At 41.7% G+C, this 19,247-nt stretch overlaps 2 protein-coding genes across 5 annotated transcripts in view; one reads left to right on the forward strand and one right to left on the reverse strand.

The window, feature by feature from the left end:
• cimap1b (ciliary microtubule associated protein 1B) overlaps window positions 1–9,004 on the reverse strand; it is a 62,943-nt gene extending 53,939 nt beyond the window's left edge. Inside the window, exon 1 of the mRNA XM_073066914.1 lies at window positions 8,903–9,004. The gene's annotated coding sequence lies outside the window, so the exon portion shown is untranslated. The remainder of the gene's footprint in view (window positions 1–8,902) is intronic.
• Window positions 8,017–19,247, forward strand: part of tymp (thymidine phosphorylase) — a 58,260-nt gene continuing 47,029 nt past the window's right edge. Inside the window, exons 1-4 of one of the 4 annotated variants that reach the window (XM_073066908.1) lie at window positions 8,062–8,112; window positions 8,313–8,500; window positions 15,017–15,168; window positions 17,840–18,042. In XM_073066908.1, coding sequence (XP_072923009.1) covers window positions 8,343–8,500; window positions 15,017–15,168; window positions 17,840–18,042 — 513 coding nt within the window. In that variant the 5' untranslated portion in view covers window positions 8,062–8,112; window positions 8,313–8,342. Of the gene's footprint in view, window positions 8,150–8,312; window positions 8,501–15,016; window positions 15,169–17,839; window positions 18,043–19,247 lie in introns of all 4 variants that reach the window. The other 3 variants (XM_073066907.1, XM_073066909.1, XM_073066910.1) reach the window with 3 other exon arrangements.

Genomic DNA, 19,247 nt, shown 5'->3' on the forward strand with positions numbered 1-19,247 from the left:
GATGAGCAGAAACTCAGTCAAACTAAATGCTGTTAGGAACAATCCCAATGTTTTTGCTCCCCACCAGAGTCTTTTCCTGATTCACTGACTTAGTTGCTTTCCGTTAAAGGAAACTGAAGCTGAACCAGTCTGTTGCCATTTTTCACTCCTTGCTGTGGAAGTTCAGAGCCTCTGCCTGTATATCTGCCACTTTAACTAGACAGCTTATTTCCAACTCAATAACATTATTCGACTTAACCCTTGAACTTGCTCATCAGCTGCTGAAACGTAGTCATATTTTTATTTAGATTTGACTATTCCAAAGGGTGATCGCTGTTCCGTTTGGTGTAAATCAAAGGTCAATCAGCTGCCTAATCTCTATTATATCCTGTTTATCCCAGAGCTCACTGACATAGAATATTTCTAACCAAACTACAATTTAAAATTTCTCCATCAGAGCCACATCCTATCTATATACTCTCCTCCAATTTAATCTCCTGTGATAACGATCTTCTGAAAATTTTCACCTCTTAAGGCTGATTTATACTTGTGTGTATGGGCTACACCGCAGCCTGATTTTTTAAAGAAATAATTAATAGACATTTTGTTTATTGTTGGTCAATGGAATCCTGACAAACCAATAAATCTAAGGTCCAAAGAAATACATCTGCTGTGTCTTCAGCATGAATGAGAGGTTGCAACCTATGTTGACTACTGGAAGGGTTATTCCTCAAATTCTGGTTGCAATTCATCTTTGGACATTTCTGTGGATAAGTGTAAGAGAGGTAGGATGCACTGCTCTTAAGCATGGCAAATGAAGTCATTCACAGATCCAAGATGATGATGGGCTGTTTAACCTGACCATCTTCCCAGGTTATCTTTAACATAGAACATAGAATAGTACAGCACATTACAGGCCCTTTGGCCCACAATGTTGTGCCGACCCTCAAACCCTACCTCCCATATAACCCCCCCAAATTAAATTCCTCCATATACCTGTCTAGTAGTCTCCTAAACTCCACTCTGTCTATTCCTCTTAATATCTTATACAACTCTATCATGCCTCCTCTCATCCTCCTTCTCTCCAAAGAGTAAAGCCCTAGCTCCCTTAATCTCTGATCATAATCCATACTCTCTAAACCAGGCAGCATCCTGGTAAATCTCCTCTGTACCCTTTCCAATGCTTCCACATCCTTCCTATAGTGAGGCGACCAGAACTGGACACAGTACTCCAAGTGTGGCCTAACCAGAGTTTTATAGAGCTGTATCATTACATCGTGTCTCTTAAACTCTATCCATCGACTTAAGAAAGCTTATGGGGTGTTAGCTTTCATAACTACCCTATCTACCTGTGAGGCAACTTTCAGGGATCTGTGGACATGTACCCCCAGATCCCTCTGCTCCTCCACACTACCAAGTATCCTGCCATTTTGTACTCTGCCTTGGAGTTTGTCCTTCCAAAGTGTACCACCTCACACTTCTCCGGGTTGAACTCCATCTGCCACTTCTCAGCCCACTTCTGCATCCCATCAACGTCTCTCTGCAATCTTCGACAATTCTCTACACTATCTACAACACCACCAACCATTGTGTCATCTGCAAACTTGCTAACCCACCCTTCTACCCCCACATCCAGGTCGTTAATAAAAATCACGAAAAGTAGAGGTCCCAGAACAGATCCTTGTGGGACACCACTAGTCACAACCCTCCAGTCTGAATGTACCCCCTCCACCATGACCCTCTGCCTTCTGCAGGCAAGCCAATTCTGAATCCACCTGGCCAAACTTCCCTGGATCCCATGCCTTCTGACTTTCTGAATAAGTCTACCGTGTGGAACCTTGTCAAATGCCTTACTAAAATCCATGTAGATCACATTCACTGCACTACCCTCATCTATATGCCTGGTCACCTCCTCAAAGAACTCTATCAGGCTTGTTAGACACGATCTGCCCTTCACAAAGCCATACTGACTGTCCCTGATCAGACCATGATTCTCTAAATACCCATAGATCCTATCTCTAAGAATCTTTTCCAACAGCTTTCCCACCACAGACATAAAGCTCACTGGTCTATAACTACCTGGACTATCCCTACTACCTTTTTTGAACAAGGGGACAACATTCGCCTCCTTCCAATCCTTTGGTACCATTCCCGTGGAAAACGAGGACATAAAGATTCTAGCCAGAGGCTCAGCAATCTCTTCCCTCGCCTCGTGGAGCAGCCTGGGGAATATTCCGTCAGGCCCCAGGGACTTATCTGTCCTAATGTATTTTAACAACTCCAACACCTCCTCTCCCTTAATATCAACATGCTCCAGAACATCAACCTCACTCATATTGTCCTCACCGTCATCAAGTTCCCTCTCATTGGTGAATACCAAAGAGAAGTATTCATTGAGGACCTCACTCACTTCCACAGCCTCCAGGCACATCTTCCCACCTTTATCTCTAATCGGTCCTACCTTCACTCCTGTCATCCTTTTGTTCTTCACATAATTGAAGAATGCCTTCGGGTTTTCCTTTACCCTACTTGCCTTCTCATGCCCCTCTATTGCTCTTCTCAGCCACTTCTTAAGCTCCTTTCTTGCAACCCTATATTCCTCAATAGACCCATCTGATCCTTGCTTCCTAAACCTCATGTATGCTGCCTTCTTCCACCTGACTAGATTTTCCACCTCACTTGTCACCCATGGTTCCTTCACCCTACCATTCTTTATCTTCCTCACCGGGACAAATTTATCCCTAACATCCTGCAAGAGATCCTTAAACATCAACCACATGTCCATAGTACATTTCCCTGTAAAAACATCATTCCAATTCATACCCACAAGTTCTAGCCTTATAGCCTCATAATTTGCCCTTCCCCAATTAAAAATTTTCCTGTCCTCACTGATTCTATCCTTTTCAATGATAATGCTAAAGGCCAGGGAGCAGTGATGCTTACCCACTGCTTACCCACTGTATCTGTCCCCCAGATGCTTACCCACTGACAGATCTGTGACCTGACCTGGTCGTTCCCTAATTGGGCAAAATTAGGGCACATAGTATTGGGCGCAGAGTACTGACATGGATTGAAAATTGGCTGGCTGACAGGAAAGAAAGAGTAGTGATTAACGGGTCCCTTTCGGAATAGCAGGCTGTGACCAGTGGGGTACCGCAAGGTTCGGTGCTGGGACCACAGCTGTTTACAATATACATTAATGATTTAGATGAAGGGATTAAAAGTAACATTAGCAAATTTGCTGATGACACAAAGCTGGGTGGCAGTGTGAAATGTCAGGAGGATGTTATGAGAATGCAGGGTGACTTGGACAGGTTGGGTGAGTGGGCAAATGTATGGCAGATGCAGTTTAATGTAGATAAATGTGAGGTTATCCACTTTGGTGGCAAGAACAGGAAGGTAGATTACTATCTAAATGGAGTCAAGTTAGGAAAAGGGGAAGTACAACGAGATCTAGGTGTTCTTGTACATCAGTCAATGAAAGCAAGCATGCAGTTACAGCAGGCAGTGAAGAAAGCTAAAGGCATGCTGGTTTTTATAACAAGAGGAATTGAGTATAGGAGTAAAGAGGTCTTTCTGCTGCTGTACAGGGCCCTGGTGAGATCCCACCTGGAGTATTGTGTGCAGTTTTGGTCTCCAAATTTGAGGAAGGACATTCTTGCTATTGAGGGAGTGCAGCGTAGGTTCACAAGGTTAATTCCCGGAATGGCGGGACTGTCATATGTTGAAAGATTGGAGAGACTGGGCTTGTATACACTGGAGTTTAGAAGGATGAGAGGGGATCTGATTGAAACATATAAGATTATTAAGGGATTGGACACACTGGAGGCAGGAAGCATGTTCCTGCTGATGGGTGAGTCCAGAACTAGAGGCCACAGTTTAAGAATAAGGGATAGGCCATTTAGAACAGAGATGCGGAAAAACTTTTTCACCCAGAGAGTGGTGGATATGTGGAATGCTCTGCCCCAGAAGGTAGTGAAGGCCAAGTCTCTGGATGCATTCAAGAGGTAGATAGAGCTCTTATAGATAGCGGGATCAAGGGATATGGGGAGAGGGCAGGAACAGGGTACTGATTGTGTATGATCAGCCATGATCACAGTGAATGGTGGTGCTGGCTAGAAGGGCTGAATGGCCTACCCCTGCACCTACTGTCTATTGTCTAATACTAGATCTAGTATGGCATTCCCCCTAGTCGGCTTGTCAACATACTGTGACAGGAATCCATCCTGGACACACTTAAACTCTGCCCCATCTAAACCCTTGGAACTAATCAAGTGCCAATCAATATTAGGGAAGTTAAAGTCACCCATGATAACTCATGATACCCATCATAATTTTATATACCTCTATCAAATCTCCCCTCATTCTTCTACGCTCCAGGGAATAAAGTCCTAACCTATTCAACCTTTCTCTGTAACTCTGTTTCTCAAGTCCTGGCAACATCCTTGTAAACCTTCTCTGCACTCTTTCAACCTTATTAATATCCTTCCTGTAATTCGGTGACCAAAACTGCACACAATACTTCAAATTTGGCCTCACCAATGCCTTATACAACCTCACCATAACATTCCAACTCTTATACTCAATACTTTGATTTATAAAGGGCAATGTACTAAAAGCTCTCTTTACGACCCTATCTACCTGTGATGTGACTTTTAGGGAATTTTGTATCTGTATTCCCAGATCCCTCTGTTCTACTGCACTCCTCAGTGCCCTACCATTTACCTTGTATGTTCAACCTTGGGTTTTCCTTTCTAAGTACAATACCTCACACTTGTCTGTATTAAACTCCATCTGCCATTTTGCAGCCCATTTTTCCAGCTGGTCCAAATCCCTCTGCAAGCTTTGAAAACCTTCCTCATCGTCCTTCCTTACATTCATGTTACACCCATCATCTACTTGTAAACCTGCTGGCTCATCCTCAGCTCTATCATACTGGTTCCCATCCTCCTGCCATGTTAGTTTAAACCTCTCCCAACAACTCTAGTAAATCTGCCTGTAAGAATATTGGTCCCCCTCAGATTCAAGTGCACCACATCCTTTTTGTACAGGTCCCACCTGCCCAAAAAGAGGTCCCAATTATCCAGAAATCTGAATCCCTGCCTGTTGCTCAAATTCTTCAGTCATGCATTCATCTGCCACCTCATTCTATTTCCATCTTCACTATTGTGTGGCACAGGCAGCAATCCCGAGATTCCTATCCTTGAGGTCCTGCTTCTCAGCTTCCTTTCTTTTTTCTTTTTTCTGAACCTCCTCCCATTTTCTTCCTATGTCATTGGTACCACTATGTTGGGGTAACTACCTCCCTGTAGCTCCTGTCTATCACTGTTTATACTACATTGCTGACTTCCCCAGTAATAACCAGAGACCACAATTTGTTATCACTGGAAAGTTTGAAGCTGGATTTCTGATTCACAATTTCTATTATGTTAGAAATGAATTGAATTGTTGCTTTGCTCTTTAATCATCTTAAACTGCATCATTCAATTTACTGACTTATTTACCCGCAGCAGAGTCCCTTTGGCACCTCTGCAATATGTGAGTAATTTGAGACAGTTTGTGTGTAGAATTGATGAGCAATTATTTTAAACACACCAGCACTCTGTTTTTAAACATCATCACTGCTGGAATTTAATAAGATTCAGAAAGACAGAGCAATAGAAATTAAACTCTGTGGCATTGGGCTAATTGCCCACTATAAAAGTGCATAATGCTTAATTCCAGTCTCTGCATACGAGTTGCAACCATTCCGATGTTGCCATGTTGTATCAGAACACAAGGCAAATTTCTCCAGTCTCATGATACTTCCCTGATGTGCATCTTACCTATGAATGTCCCACTAAACGTGGCATTTGTGGCTTTTCTCTCCCTGTGACTGGAACTGGATTATTTCCATAACTAAGGGAACAACTTCCACCTTTTCCCCAATAACCAGTGAGTGCTGGAGAAGAAGTTTCTGGCTTTCACTGAGGGAAGGCTCTTCAAAATGGATTCGAATCCAAGGATCCCCTAAAATGTGAAATAGATAAATTATTGTCACCTCTGCCCATTCAGGAAAAGTTAATATTCATCCAGCCTAATTCTACAACTTTACATAACTATGCACACATTAATATCACATCCACCCTAATCCTATGTTTCTATTCGCTCCTGATATATCTAATGTATTACTCAGCCTAATCATATAATCCTATTCACTTACAGGACCCTTTACTATCCCACCCGGCCTAATATTACAACTCTCATTAATCCTGATGCATTTCAATTTCCCATTCAGTTTAATCATACAACTCTACATAACCAACATACTAAAGTATCTCATCACCTAGTCCTATTGTATGGCTAAAGGTATTTCAAATTTCCTTCCAACCTATAATGCCAACTTAACATACTCCCACTTTTCTTGTACACTCTTTTCTTGGACGCAGGAAAGAAATGCGGATGGTAGTTTGCCTCCCAGGTTCCAGGGTCGGGATGTTTCTGATCGCATCCATGATATCTTGAAGTGGGAAGAAGAACAGCCAGAGGTCATGGTACAAAAGGGAGGAGGTCCTGAAAACAGGCTACAGGGAGTTAGTAAGGAAGTTGAGAAGTAGGACCTCAAAGGTAGTAATCTTAGGATTACTGCCTGTGCCACGTGACAGAGAGTATAGGAATAGAATGAGATGGAGGATTAATGCATGGCTGAGGGATTGGAGGAGGGGGCAGGGATTCAGATTTCTGGATCATTGGGATCACTTCTGGGGCAATTGTGACCTGTACAAAAAGGACGGGCTGCACTTGAATCTGAGGGGGACCGATATCCTGGTGGGGAGGTTTGCAAAGGTTATTGGGGTGAGTTTAAACTAGAATTGCTGGAGGGGTGGGAACCGAACTGGAGTAATGGAGGAAAAGGAAGTTGGTTCACTAATAGAGAAAGCCTAAAGACAGTGTGAAAGGGAGGATAGGCAGGTGATAGAGAAGAGACGAACTCAGGCTGATGATTTGAAATGTGTCTATTTTAATACGAGGAGTCTAATAAATAAAGTGGATGAGTTTAGAGCGTGGATAAACACTTGGTGCTATGATATTGTGGCCATTACAGAGACCTGGATGCTGCAGGGGCAGGAATGGTTACTTCAAGTGCCAGGCTTTAGATGTTTCAGAAAGAACAGGGAGGGAGGTAAAAGAGGTGAGAGCTTGGCACTGTTGTTCAGAGATAGTGTCACGGCTGCAGAAAAGGAGGAAGTCATAGAGGGGTTGTCTACAGAGTATCTGTGGGTGGAGGTTAGGAATAGGAAGGGGTCAAAACTCTACTTGGTGTTTTTTATAGACTACCCAATAGTAACAGGGACATCAAGGAGCAGATAGGGAGACAGATTCTGGAAAGGAGTAATAATAACAGGGTTGTTGTGGTGGGAGATTTTAATTTCCCAAATAGTGATTGGAATCTCCCTAGAGTGAGGAGTTTAGATGGGGTGGAGTTTGTTAGGTGTGTTCAGGAAGGTTTCTTGACACAATATGTAGATAATCCCACAAGAGGAGAGGCCGTACTGATGGGGTTCTCCAGAACAACTGGGACATTTCATAATAGGTGGGCACCATAGAGCCTGGAGTGTGTCCTAAATGCCAGAAACATTTGCTTTTTACTGTGAATTTATTTAGAAATCAAGTTAAAGTTACATTGGAAAAACTGGAAATATCAACCTTTTTTCCCCCCAAAAGGCACCACAAAGAGAATACACTGATTGAAATAAATTACAATTTTAAATCTATAGGTTTTTGCAAATAAAAATAGCAGATGTGTTTTATGTTAAAGAAAATCCATAACAACTCATTTATTGTACTCAAAACACTGAACAAAAAGTGCAGTAACAGTACTTGTCAAATGTAATGCCCTGGTTCATTTTTTTTTTTACTTTTATGCTGTTCTGGGCAAGCTGCTTGTTTGGGTTACTGTTAAAAGTAAGAGATAGGAGATACGTGTGCTATCCAATTAGGATGGCTGGATTAAGGGGAGGTTTCTCTGGTGGGAGGGACACTAAGGTCGGGCTTGGGAAATTTTGTTCGAGAGGAGATGAAGAGAAAAGACGCTGGAGAGAAGAAGTCGTAGGATTTGACCTGGAGCGGGGCTGTGATTTAACGAAGCCAGAGGTGAGATCAAAGATCAAAGGAGGGTCAGTGAATAGATGTGAGTTCCAACTTGGACACATTAGACTGTTTCATTAAAATGGACCCTTTTCTTTTTTTTTTGTTCTTTATTAACCCTTTAGTCAAATTAATAATTATAAAGCTAAATCATTTAATTGTATGCGGTGTACTGTCTGTTACTTCATGGTACTTACTTGTAACAGGGTAACGAATCTCGCAGCATCCACACAAACATGTGGTTTTGGGGTGGGCTCGTCCAGAGATTGTCTTCCTTAAGTTTACGCAGCCGACGGAACCAGAATGTTTTGCATAATTATATCATTACGTCAGATCAGCCTATTAAAGTGAACCCCAACTCAATGTCGGCGGTTAGTCCAAAAGACTGTAAAAGGTGAGTTGCCAGCAATCGGTATTTATTATGTTCAGGCGGGTGTTTCAGTGGACTCACCATTCGCGCAGCTGTGGAGTTACTGAAAGACCCTACCACATTGAAATACTTGGTGGTGTCGGCAGAGACGTCTCGCAGCGCAAATTGGGCACAAAAAGACCATAAAACGTAGGGGCAGAATTAGGCCGTTCAGCCCATCGAGTCTGCTTCACATTTCATCATGGCTGATCCTGGATCCCACTCAACCTCATGCACCTGCCTTCTCGCCATATCCTCTGATGTCTTGACCAATCAGAAAACGATCAACTTCCACCTTACGTAAACCCATGGACGTGGCCTCCACCGCAGTCTGTGACAGAGCATTCCACAGATTTACTACTCACTGGCAAAAAAATTCCTCCTTACCTTGGTTCTAAAAGGTCTTCCCTCAATTTTGACACTGTGACCTTTAGTTTTGGATAACCCACCAGAGGAAATATCTCTCCACATCCACCCCATCTAGTCCATTCAGTATTCGGTAGGTTTCAATGAGATCCCTCTGCATTCTTCTAAATTCCAGTGAGTACAGGCACAAAGCTGCCAAACGATCCTCATGTGTTAACCCCTTCTTTCCCAAAACCATCCTTGTGAACCTCCTCTGGACTCTCTCCAATGACAACACATCCTTTCTAAGATATGGGGCCCAAAACTATTGACAACACTGCGAAGTGTGGCCTGACTAGTGTCTTATGAAGTCTCAGCTTATCTCCTTACTTTTATATTCCATTCCCCTTGAAATAAATGCCAACATTGCATTTTCCTTCTTTACCATGGACTCAACCTGAGAGTCTTGCACGAGGACTCCTAAGTCCCTCTGCACCTCTGATGTTTGAACCTTCTCCCCATTTAGATAATAGTCTGCACTATAGTTCTTTTTACTAAAATGCATTATCATACATTTCCTAACACTGTACCCATCTGCCACTATTTTTACCCATTCTGCCAATTTCTCTAAGTCCTGCTGCAATGGCATTGTTCTTCAGCACTACCTACCCCTCTACTCATCCTTGTATCATTCACAAACTTTTCCACAAAGCTATCAATTCCATCATCTAAATCATTGACAAACAATGTGAAAAACAGCAGTCTTAATACTGACCCCTGAGAAAATCCACTAGTCACCAGCAGCCAACCAGAAAAGGCCCCTTTTATTCCCACTTGCTGCCTCCTGCTTGTCAGCCATTTCTCTATCCATGCTAGATATCCATCCTGTAATGGCCTACAATTTTACCTTGTTAAGCAGCCTCATGTGTGGCACCTTATCAGATGCCTTCTGAAAATCCAAATAAATGTCATCTACTGCCTCTCCTTTCTACACCCTGTTTGTTACTTCCTCAGAGAACTCTAACAGATTTGTCAGGCAAGATTTCCCTTTACAGAAAACATGCTGACTTTGCCTTATTTTATCATTAGTCTCCAAGTACCCTGAAAAACCTCATTCTTAACAATAGAGTCCAACACTTTCCCAACCACTGAGGTTAGGCTAACTGGCCTATAATTTCCTTTCGTTTGTCTTCCTTCATTCTTCAGTGGAGTGACATTTGCAATCTTTCAATCCTCCAGGACCATGCCAGAATCAAGTAATTTTTGAAAGATCATGACCATTGCATCCATTATTTCTTCAGCAACCTCCCTCAGGACTCTGGAATGTAGTCCATCTGGCCCATGTGATTTATCCACCTTAAGACCTTTGAGTTTGCCTTGCACTTTTTTCCTTTATTAATGACACTCCTCCTCCTTGACACTCATGGACTTCTGGCTCACTTTTAGTGTCTTCCACAATGATGACAGATGCAAAGTACTCATTAAGTTCATCAGCCATTTCTTTGTCACCCATTACTACTTCACCAACATCATTTTGCATTGGTCCAGAATCAACTCTCACCTTTTTACTCTTTATATAACTGATAAAAAATTTTTTTACTATCTTGCTGTATACTATTGGCTACCTTGCTCTCATATTTCATCTTTTTCCTTCTTACAGCTTTTTTAGTTGCCTTTTATTGGATTTTAAAACTTCCCGATTATCCAACTTCCTACTTACTTTTGCTACATTATATGCCCTTTCCTTGGCCTTTATGCAGTGCTGAGCTTCCTTCAGAGCTTCCTTCATCAGCCATGGTTGCCTACCCCTACCATTTGAGAATTTCTTCTGTGGGACATACCTATCCTGCGCCTTGTGAACTATGCCCAGAAACACTAACCATCTCTGCTCTGCTGTCATCCCCACCAGTATCCTCCTCCAATCCATTTGGGTAAGCTCCTCTCTCATGCCCCTGTAATTCTATTTATTCCATTATGATACTGATACACGTGACTTAAGCTTCTCCTTCTAAAATTGCAATATGAATTCAATCAGAATATGATCACTGTCAACTAAGGGTTCATTTACATTAAGCTCCCTAATAAGATCTGGGTTATTACACAATATCCAATCTAAGATAGCCTTTCCCTGAGTAGGCTCAAGCATAAGCTGCTCTAAAAAGTTATCTTGTAGGCATTCAACAAATTCCTTCTCTTGCGATCCAACACCAACCTGATTTTCCCAATCCCCTTGTATATTGAAGTCCCCCATTACAATTGTGGCAGTACACTTTTCCTGCTCCTTCTGCAATCTCAACCCACATCTTGGCTACTATTTCTGGTCAAAATTTCTGTTACTGTGAATAGTTGAGTGAGTAGAAGATGAACTGATCTCCAAAAGTCATAAAGTTAAAGATGAAACATTCTTTTCAACATTTTAAGCAAGATAAGTGTATTATTTTTGTTTTGTACAACTTTAGAGTGAAAGGGGTCCAAGGGTAGTCATAGCTGAAGGGTGGTAGTGGGATCGAGCTCCCACTGCTAAACAAATGCTCTTCATGGCGTGTGTCTCAAACAGCCTCTGACAACCAAGTCCAACTCCTGGCCTTCACGTGTGGCATAGTTCTTATGCCTGGCAGAACTGTTCTCACTGACAGGAGAAGAGGAAAAGGTGGACCACTGGCACCTTAAAACCAGTTGCTTCAGGCTGATGGGGCCATTAACTTTGGGTGGTAGCTCATCTAAGAGAGGGAAAACTCTGATTTCAAACCTCTGCTGCCTTGCAGCTATACCTGCTCACGGGAAAGGCTTTAAGAGTAAACCCCAAGGAAAAATCCGGAGTCGGAGTCCGGAAGGTGGCTGACTGCTGTACCCAGCATCGGCACGGCAACTCCTATGATGCTGCTGGCACCAAACTGTATCAACTTTTGTCGTTCCTTTGGACCTGTCATCAGCATGGAGAGGGGGTCCCACTGCATGGGCAACAGACGGATCTCCATATCAACTCTGCCCTGGCTTGCACCCTGGAGAAGCCACTCCTAGTGACTACCAGAGGCACAGTACCCATGGTTGACCATGACCAACGGAGGCCACAGAGTGAAAAAAAGGAAAGGAGCACCATGCAGGAGTTTGGGCACCCCAAGAGATTTGAGTTCTCAGATAACTTTTACCAAGGTCTCAGGCCTTAATTAGCTTGTTAGGGCTATGGCTTGTTCACAGTCATCATTAGGAAAGGCCAAGTGATACAAATTTCAAAGCTTTATAAATACCCTGACTCCTCAAACCTTGTCCTAACAATCAGCAACCATGGGCTCCTCTAAGCAGCTGCCTAGCACTCTGAAAATTAAAATAATTGATCCCCACAAAGCAGGAAAAGGCTATAAGAAAATAGCAAAGTGTTTTCAGGTAGACGTTTCCTCAGTTCGTAATGTAATTAAGAAATGGCCTTTAACAGGAATGGTGGAGGTCAATTTGAGGTCTGGAAAACCAAGAAAACTTTCCAAGAGAACTGCTTGTAGGATTATTAGAAAGGCAAATCAAAATCCCCGTTTGACTGCAAAAGACCTTCAGGAAGATTTAGCAGACTCTGGAGTGGTGGTGCACTGTTCTACTGTGCAGCGACAGCTGCACAAATATGACCTTCCTGGAAGAGTCATCAGGAGGAAACCTTTCCTGCGCCCTCACCACAAAAATTCAGCATCAGAAGTTTGCAAAGGAACATCTAAACAAGCCTGATGCATTTTGGAAACAAGTCCTGTGGACTGATGAAGTTAAAATAGAACTTTTTGGCCGCAATGAGCAAAGGTATGTTTGGAGAAAAAAGGTGCAGAATTTCATGAAAGGAACATCTCTCCAACTGTTAAGCACGGAGGTGGATTGATCATACTTTGGGCTTGTGTTGCAGCCAGTGGCACGGGGAACATTTCACTGGTAGAGGGAAGAATGAATTCAATTAAATACCAGCAAATTCTGGAAGCAAACATCACACCGTCTGTAAAAAAAAAAGCTGAAGATGAAAAGAGGATGGCTTCTATAACAGGATAATAATCCTAAACACACCTCAAAATCCACAATGGACTACCTCAAGAGATGCAAGCTGAAAGTTTTGCCATGGCCCTCACAGTCCCCCAACCTAAACATCATCAAAAATCTGTGGATAGACCTTAAAAGAGCAGTGCATGCAAGACAGCCCAAGAATCTCACAGAACTAGAAGCCTTTTGTAAGGAAGAATGGGTGAAAATCCCCCAAACAAGAATTGAAAGACTCTTAGCTGGCTACAGAAAGTGTTTACAAGCTGTCATACTTACCAAAAGGGGTGTTACTAAGTACTGACCATGCAGGGTGACCAAACTTTTGTTTTGGGCCCTTTTCCTTTTTTGTTATTTTGAAACTGTAAAAGATGGAAATAAAAAATTAATCTTACTTAAAATATTAAAGAAATGTGTCATCTTTAACTTTATGCCTTTTGGAAATCAGGTTATCTTTTACTCACTTAGCTATTAACAGTAACAGAAATTTTGACCAAGGGTGCCCAAACTTTTGCATTCCACTGTATGAATTCCATAATGGTTTTTTAATCCACCCACTCACATATATTCATCATTCTCTGACCCTGTGTCACCTCTTTCTGAAGATGTAATTCCATCTCTTACCATCAGTGCCACACTACCACCTATGCCTTCCTGCCTGTCCTTTCAATACAAAGTAGATCTTTTGATGTTAAGCTCCCAACCATGGCCTTCTTTCAGCTCACAATGTCATTTCAGTGATGCCGACCAATCTCTAACTGCACCACGAGTTTGAACAAACCAAGCAATAGCATTTTGCTCCCAAATCTCCATCAGTTTCAAAGTGACTGTGTTGGCCAACATGTTCAGTAACTCTGGATTCATCCTAGAGCATTTGGTCACCAATGTATGTTTTCACAAATAAAAATGATGGATGTATTTTATGTTTAAGAAAAAACATACCAACTCATTTATTGTACTCCAAACACTGAACGCAAAGCACGGTAAAAATACCTTATGTAATTACATCATTGCATCAGACCAGCCTCTTAAAGTGTCGTTGGCTGTGAATTATGTATGTTTCCACCAATTACATTACCTTACAAGTCAATCTACTAAACTTATTCACAATTGCTTTGTGATATTACCAGGCCAGGGCTCATTTCTTGGGTTTAAATTAATTTCATTGACAAAGAGAATTGTATCAATTTACAGATGGTTTATCTGCAGAAGTTAAACAAACGAACCATTTTTTCCTTAGTTATGACTTCATCTTAAAGGGGAATATCTTCTATGCTTCTTTGTATATTGTTGTGGCACTTAACCAGAGTCAAGAGAAGTTTTGCATTTTGTTCCCTGTTGAATTCCAATTTAATACAGACAGAAGAGATTGCAGACTCTGGAATTTTGAGCAAAATTGTTGGAAAAGCTCAGAGGTCAAGCAACATCTTTGGAGGCAAAGGAATGGTCCACATCCCAAGACAAGATCCTGAATTAGAGTTCAACCCAAAATACCGAAAACCCCTTTGACTCTATCGATGCTGCTTGAGCAATTGAGTTTTTCTAATGGATTGATTTTTGCTCTAATTTCATACATTTCCTCTGGGACAGTTGCCTCTGCTTGGGCTTTACAAGTAAAAAGATCACCTGGTTCTGTGATGCCCTAACAAAAGCCTTTGGTTAAAAATACTGCTAAATGCTATATTTAGGTTTTTATGTTAAGAATAATAAAATTATGATGATTCCATGAAACCTGGGGGAGCTATCTGTTAAAGGGGATCCAATAGGTGTCCTCGGCAGGTTAGTGATATATGTAGATTATTAGGGAAAGTAGTAGTTTCATGGCAAAAAAATGTAATAGACAATTATATTGAAACAGCAAAGCAAAACACAGTAGTTACAGAAAGAAAGTGATTCTCCAAGTTTATATTGAAAGGTTGAACAGCAATAGTAGTGATACATTGGTCTCTTTGTTTCAGGAGACTCTGCAGAGAATGATATCAAGCTTGAATGAGAAGCATCTAGAGCAGTTTTCTCAAACTGAGCTGATTGATTAAGGCACGTTTTGTTGTCTTTTGTAGATGCAGCAACATTTGCTGTGCTTTTGAGAACTGACCAATTGGAATCAGAATTCCTTTTCATCAGTACATTGATCTATTTTTTTTTCAGAAAGTGTTGGAAAAAAATGTGCACCGGCCAAGAACATATTAATATCTTGGAAATGATTCGGAAGAAGCGAGACAAGCAGTCTTTGAGTGCAGAAGAAATATATTACTTTGTTCAAAGTGTAACAAAGCAAACCATCGAAGAATGCCAAATTGGTAATATCACCATATGATCTTTTGCTTCCTCTACAGTTGTTTAAAATATGTAATGTATTACATGACAATTGATTACCAGAAAACCATATAACATATAACCATATAACAATTACAGCACGGAAACAGGACATCTCGGCCCTTCTAGTCCGTGCCAAACACTTACTCTCACCTACTCCCACTGACCCGCACTCAGCCCATAACCCTTCATTCCTTTCCTGGCCATATACCTATCCAATTTTACTTTAAATGACAATACCCAACCTGCCTCTACCACTTCTACTGGAAGCTCGTTCCACACAGCTACCACTCTCTGAGTAAAGAAATTCCCCCTCATATTACCCTTAAACTTTTGCCCCCTAACTCTCAACTCATGTCCTCTTGTTTGAATCTCCCCTACTCTCAATGGAAAAAGCCTATCCTTGTCAACTCTATCTATCCCCCTCATAATTTTAAATACCTCTATCAAGTCCCCCCTCAACCTTCTACGCTCCAAAGAATAAAGACCTAACTTGTTCAACCTTTCCCTGTAACTTAGGTGCTGAAACCCAGGTAACATTTTAGTAAATCTTCTCTGTACTCTCTCTGCTTTGTTGACATCTTTCCTATAATTCAGTGACTAGAACTGTACACAATACTCCAAATTCGGCCTTACCAATGCCTTGTACAATTTTAACATTACCTCCTAACTCCTATACTCAATGCTCTGATTTATAAAGGCCAACATACCAAAACCTTTCTTCACCACCCTATCCACATGAGATTCCATCTTCAGGGAACTATGCACCATTATTCCTAGATCACTCTGTTCTACTGCATTCTTCAACGCCCTACCATTTACCATGTATGTCCTATTTGGATTACTCCTACCAAAATGTAGCACCTCACACTTATCAGCATTAAACTCCATCTGCCATCATTCAGCCCACTCTTCTAACTGGCCTAAATCTTTCTGCAAGCTTTGAAAACTTACTTCATTATCCACAACGCCACCTACCTTGGTATCATCTGCAAACTTACCAATCCAATTTACCACCCCATCATCCAGATCATTAATATATATGACAAACAACATTGGACCCAGTACAGATCCCTGAGGCACACCACTAGTCACCGGCCTCCACCCTAACAAACAGTTATCCACCACTACTCTCTGGCATCTCCCATCTAGCCACTGTTGAATCCATTTCACTACTTCAACATTAATACCTAACGATTGAACCTTCCTAACTAACCTTCTGTGTGGAACCTTGTCAAAGGCCTTACTGAAGTCCATATTGACAACATCCACTGCTTTACCCTCATCAATTTTCCTCGTAACCTATTCAAAAAATTCAATAAGATTTGTCAAACGTGACCTTCCACACACAAATCCATGCTGACTGTTCCTAATCAGACCCTGTCTATCCAGATAATTATATATAGTATCTCTAAGACTGGAATACATTGGTATACGTCTGCTATTACTCAGTTTGGTCATGAGCCAAACAGAACTGCATAGTATGGCCCCAAGTTTGATCAATTCTTACCAAATAAAAATGACTTGAACATAGAATATAGAATAGTACAGCATATTACAGGCCCTTCGGCCTACAATGTTGTGCCAACTATAATTTATATTGGGAAGTATGGCTTGGGAGTGAGAAAGTCTACCAGAGCTCACATTATGAATGTCATTCAGTGGCTTTCTGATGGGACATTAGAATGTAGGAACAGAAGGCAGCCATTCAGCCCCTCAAGACCATATTATAGATAGAAAAGACCATTCATCTGCTTAGATCTTTTCCAGCTTGGTAATTAACTCATAGCCATTTTAACCATGATTTATCTTCATATCACTTGAGACAAACATGTCCCTACCTTAGAAATTACTAGGCTTACCTATAGCCCTCTATTTTTCTAAGCTCCATGTACCTATCCAAAAGTCTCTTAAAAGACCCTATTGTATCCGTCTCCACCACCATTGCCAGCAGCCCATTCCACGCACTCATCACTCTCTGAGTAAAAAACTTATCCCTGACATCTCCTCTGTACCTACTCCCCAGCACCTTAAACCTGTGTCCTCTTGTGGCAATCATTTTAGCCCTTGGAAAAAGCCTCTGATTATCCACATGATAGATGCCTCTCATCATCTTTAACACCTCTATCAGGTCACCTCTCATCCTCCATCACTCCAAGGAGAAAAAGCTGAGTTCACTCGACCTATTCTCATAAGGCATGGCACCATCTCCTTTAAACTTTACCCCTCTCATCATAATTCCATGTCCAGTAGTATTTGATATTCCCATACTGAAGAAAAACATTGTCTCTACCTCTCATAATTTTATATACAGTTCTTCTATCAGGTTAACCCTCAACCTTTGATGCCCCAGAAAAAACAATCCAAGTTTGTCCAACTCCTCCTTATAGCCAATGCTATCTGACATTTTCCCTACCCATCTCCAGCTGAATACTGCCCTCCTCCAATTTAGCACTGGCTTCGCGTTAATTAACCCTCCTCCAATTTAGCACTGCTGTTGGTGGTGAGTTTTCACAGAACTGACTACTGTGCTCTTTTACGCTTTCCCAAGGAGGTGGGTTACCAGAGCTCATCCGTAACCTCTGAAGTCCTGTGATCATGATACTAAGTTGATTGAAGTTGCCTTTAACAAGTTCCCATAACTCTGTTTGGCAGGAGCCATGTTAATGGCAATTCGCTTGCAGGGGATGACACAGGAGGAGACAGTGAACCTGACCCAAGAAATGAAAACTTCTGGTGTTGTCCTGGAATGGCCAAAGGAGTGGTCCAGTATTGTAGTTGACAAGCATTCCACAGGAGGAGTTGGTGACAAAGTCAGCCTTGTTTTGGCACCAGCTCTGGCTGCCTGTGGCTGCAAGGTAAGGGACACAGAGGCACATAAGTGTTGACTACTCAAGTAAATAGAGTAGAGTTCTGAATAAGGTAAAGATTGAAGAAGATGCATGAGGGGAGGCTGAGCAGGAAATATTGGGAGCAGCCAAGCCTGGAGGTAACCAACCAAAGTTTGGCCAAAGGTTTCAGCAGCAGATTAAGTGAGGTAGGGTGTAAGTAGACAAATGTTATGATCAGCTCAAAGACAAGCTTGCAAAATATCTGGTTCCACCTTAAGCATTGACTAGGGAGAAAGATGGAATGGTGTCCCAAGTGCTGGAAATGTATAATTAACAGTGTCATAGGCTGCCGGGAGGTTAAGGAGGGTAAGGGGTGGCCACATAGTACATTCACAGCTACAGACAATGTATTTTGTAAATATGTAAGAGCCTTTGCAATTCTGTGCTGGACAAAAGAGATTTATGGAAAAATACAAATCTGGACATAAAAAAGCTAGGACCTGATTTGGAAGTCAACCAGATATAAGAATTTTGGAGAAGTAAGTACAGATGGAGATGTAAACTTCTTTAAGATCTATGGCTGGAAAATGGGCTAAAAATGGCAAGTGAAATTTAATGCAGACAAGTTTGAGGTGTTGTACTTTGGGAGAACTAACCAAGGTAGAACTTGCTCAGTGAATGGTTGGGCACTGAGAAGTATGGTAGAGCAGAGGGATCTGGGAATCCAGATCCAAAAATCCTTGCAATTACTGCCACAGAGAAATGGGGTCATAAAGAGAGCTTTTGGCACATTGGCCTTCCTAAATCAAAATATTGAGTACAGGGGTTGGGATGTTTTATTGAAGTTGTACAAGACATGGGGAGGCCTTATTTGGAGTATTGTGTGCAGTTCTGCACACTTACCTGCAGGAAAGATATCGTTAAGATTAAAAGAGTACAGAGAAAATATACAAGGATGTTTCTAGACTAGGACCTGCATTATAGAGAAAGGTTAAATAGGTTATGATTTTATTCCTTCATAATTTTATATACCTCTGTCAAATCTCCCCTCATTCTCCTACACTCTAGGAAATAAATGCAAGCAAGCTTTTTTCCACTGAGGTTAGGTGAGACTAGAACTGGAGGTCATGGGTTTAGGGTGAAAGTTGAAATATTAAGGAGAACATGAGGGGGATCTTCTAAACTTAGAGGATGGTGACTGGGTGGAATGAATTGCCAGTAGAGTTGGTGGA

This window comes from Hemitrygon akajei, chromosome 14, assembly GCF_048418815.1.
Source record: "Hemitrygon akajei chromosome 14, sHemAka1.3, whole genome shotgun sequence".
Classification (NCBI taxonomy): domain Eukaryota; kingdom Metazoa; phylum Chordata; class Chondrichthyes; order Myliobatiformes; family Dasyatidae; genus Hemitrygon; species Hemitrygon akajei.